This window comes from Anneissia japonica, unplaced genomic scaffold (genome assembly GCF_011630105.1).
Source record: "Anneissia japonica isolate Jap-2015-1 unplaced genomic scaffold, ASM1163010v1 scaffold287743_len2803612_cov181, whole genome shotgun sequence".
NCBI lineage: Eukaryota > Metazoa > Echinodermata > Crinoidea > Comatulida > Comatulidae > Anneissia > Anneissia japonica.
The window spans coordinates 968,489-972,112 of NW_022733259.1; the positions used below are offsets into that span (position 1 = coordinate 968,489).

The window sequence follows — 3,624 nt, forward strand, 5'->3', positions numbered from 1 at the left end:
CAGCAAGTACATTTCTACAGTAAATGAACTTACCGGTACAGTACCTCGTAAACCTGAAATTAATCGATCAAAAACTGATTGACCGCGGTCGACGGATTGAGTGACCTCTAAGTGAACCTTTTATGACCCTAATCACAACGTGCTCTGTTTAAATAACAAATCGTCTTGCAATATTTTCCAGAAAATTAATTATTTGACTTAAAATATTCATGTAAAATTATTATTATTATTGAATAATATTAATAACATAATACAGATTCAAGCCTAGCTATATTTAGTATGTAATACTTTAGGGCCTTCCATTTTAATACATTTAGAAAGGTAGAGTAAAGGTCATTTCACAATAAAAGATCCACAGGCAGAAACAAAATTATATTCTGATATTTGTCGCTTTGTTTTCTTCTAATCGAAGTACATTTTTAGAGACTAGGAGAGAAATATGGCTGATGCTAATGGTTCTGAAGGAAGCCCGGTAGTGGCAAATAATCAAAACGAACAAGTAAGTGCTTCCATTTTTTAGGGTAGACCTAGTTTTTTGGGCTCCGTCCTCCTCGTCTAGAAAGCATTTCAACTCGGCCCCAACCAAGTCAATGGTGTCAACTCGGCCCTCAGTGAACTCGGCCCCAAAATTAAAGTTTTTCTTTATTTTTATTATGCCCGCCGCTGCCTTTAAATCTCCAAAATTAGATATGTATGTTTCTTCCTAATTATTATATAAATTTAAAGGATTTAACCATCTCATTACTACACTGTTTACACAAATGTTTAAGTTAAGTCTGTGAGTGTTGTTTCCGGCCATCTTGGCCTAGAGGTGCCATACCATATTGTAAAGTATTTTAATTGCGCAGATGATACATCAAAAACTAGCTAAAATTTGCGCTGTAAATTGGTACGGAAATAGACCCTAGGTGTGCAGAATCGTAACTACTGCATAATACATGGTTACTTATTACAGCTAGGTCAAGGCCTAATTTTTTGCATAATCTGCACAGAAATTGGCCCTTACTTCTTTGAAATGTGCGGACCGATATATTCTCAGCGCAGGCCATATTTTACAATCTGGTATGTCACATGCTAGGTCATCAATATTATCTGGATTCAAATTTGGGTCTTCATTCCAAAAAGTTTAAATAACAGCATTTAGATGATTGAAGCATTAGTTTTAAAATTTATATTTTTTTTAATTTCTTCTTTCAGCAACCGAATCAACAACAGCGCCCTCAGTCAACATGGGACATCATAAAAGGTGTTGCATTTCGAATGTTGATATTTTATTTTGTTATGAGTTTCTTCAGAGGATCATCTAATACTAATGAACCAGCAACATCCAAGGATGGAGTAGCCCCAGTGTCAACTGATGTTGCCAAAACTGCTTTTAATTTATTTCCGCAAGGCACAATTATGGTATGATTTATTATTTAATTATTATTATTATTACAATAATAATAATAATAATAATTATGTCTGACTTAGCGCATATTATTATTATTATTATTATTATATATTTATTATTATTATTTATTTTTATTGTTATAACTATTATTTATTATTGCTTTATTATTTTATTTATTTGACCAGGTATGATTTATATTGATAAATTTTGTTATAATTTTATTACTTACATTTTAGCTTTATGTGTTATTATTGCCCCCATAAAAAAAATAGAGACAATCATAAAATTCATTAACTTGTAGTATCATAAGTACACATTACTGTATCATAATTACCATTGCAGAATGGCATTTGGGCTCTTGACAAATCTATCTATAATAGTATTGTAAATAAATAAAAAGCGAGGTTCAACAGTATTGATTAGATATTTTAGTACTACTTAGTTTTGTAACACACACATGGTGTGACACCCTTCAGATAAAATTGCCTACTGTTGAACCTCGCTTTTTATTTATTTATATCCGCTCTGGTCTACCATTGGGCACTCTGCTTGTAATAATTGCGATAGTTTATTTCAGTTATACGTAGTATTGTAAAAAGAAAACAATTTTACTTTTACTGTGTGTTATTTTTTTCATTTGAACATTCAAATTAGTGTATTTAAAAAATGTTAACCCATAAATTTACCATCATAAAAATAATAGACACTTCAAGTAACTGTTAACTTAAAAGCTTTTGTTTATTTCAGGACATGCGGATCTATATTTCTGAAGATGAAGAGTTTACCAAATTCAATGAGAATAAATACTTGTATTGGGAGCTTTTAGATGTAGAATATGGTGATTGGTACGCTGGGCCTACTGGTGATTCAACTTTCGTCCATTCACAAGAGTTTGAAATTTCAGAGGTAAAATGATTCTAGTTCTTTTATATACAACCAGATTTTATTGTTGTTTTTAAGCTATACACAGTAAGTAAAGCAAAATTAGTATGTTTTGGACTAGTTGAATGACATATTATTTATTACATGTTTTTGTGTACATGGTGCATTTCTTCAGGTTAATTTTAAGCTATAAATTAGAAACAACCAAGGAATCATGTAGTAATAATAATAATAATAATAAAAAGCAGGATTTTAAGTCTGTTTAAAGTCGTTGCACCCTTTCTAATTGTACTAATTAAAACAATGATTTATTTTTATAATTCTATTATTCGTTCCACTGCAGGTTCGAGAACTAATTTACACATTTATGAAAAGGATATAAATTATATTTACTGTAGTTTTGCTTGTAATGCTTTGGTCCTGGGCATAATGAATGCTGCCCTCTGTGTGTTGTTTTGAGTAAAGGTTGGTTGGTTGAATGATCACAGTTGGACTTGAGAATCCCAAGGCACCATGAATATTCATTAGCCTGGAATTTACACATATTTATATTTCCGGAAATATTATTAGAAACTTGTTTGAACTTAGGGATATCCTAATTATAATTGTCTAATAACCTATTTCCTAGCACATTAATCATGTCAAGTATGTAACTATTTCATAAATCATAATTTTATTTCAATACAAAATAAGTGGTATACTATGGACTGTATATTAGGTTTAATGGGCTACTGCATAAAGTTATTTGGTGATTGCTGTGGGTCATAGTATTTTGTCTTTATACTTACCCTGATGGGAAGAGGGGGATGAGATGAGAATAGTAAAAATTGATGCCCCCATTGGAAATGGCTCTCAAAGTCATGCTTTCATGTTAAAACCAAGGTGCCTACTGTCTTAAATATTTATTTATATATGAAGCAGAGGATCCTTGCTGTATTGGAAAACAATTAACCTTTATATGTTACATTTGTTGTAGTATTAACTAATACTATCCTTCCATACACTCAGCTCTTTTCATCAGGGACCTCCATTGGTTGCCAGTAATTAGTAGAATTCATAGTACGGAATTATCATAGTTTGGCTTTTGAACGCTTGACGGTTCTAGAGTACCTACAATATTACGTGCTAACATTTTCTTCATATAAAGAAGACAACGATTTTACCTTGTTATGCTTTTTTTTCAGAATGTAATAAATAATGGGTCAATCTACATACATGTTTATTTCACTAAAAGTGGGTACTCACCAGATCCATCTAGAAAAGGGAAATATGCCAAGAAGTACACAGTTTACCAACGTAAACGTGAGTTTGAAACCCGTGAAATTGTGTTATCCTTTCTGCCATTGTGT

At 31.5% G+C, this 3,624-nt stretch overlaps 1 protein-coding gene across 1 annotated transcript in view; it reads left to right on the forward strand.

Annotated features, from left to right (window-relative positions):
* Positions 1-327: 327 nt before the first annotated feature.
* The window catches only part of LOC117115999 (cleft lip and palate transmembrane protein 1 homolog), a 15,183-nt gene continuing 11,886 nt past the window's right edge, over positions 328-3,624 (forward strand). The window contains exons 1-4 of the mRNA XM_033259928.1: positions 328-499; positions 1,198-1,404; positions 2,141-2,299; positions 3,460-3,577. Coding sequence (XP_033115819.1) covers positions 440-499; positions 1,198-1,404; positions 2,141-2,299; positions 3,460-3,577 — 544 coding nt within the window. The 5' untranslated portion in view covers positions 328-439. The remainder of the gene's footprint in view (positions 500-1,197; positions 1,405-2,140; positions 2,300-3,459; positions 3,578-3,624) is intronic.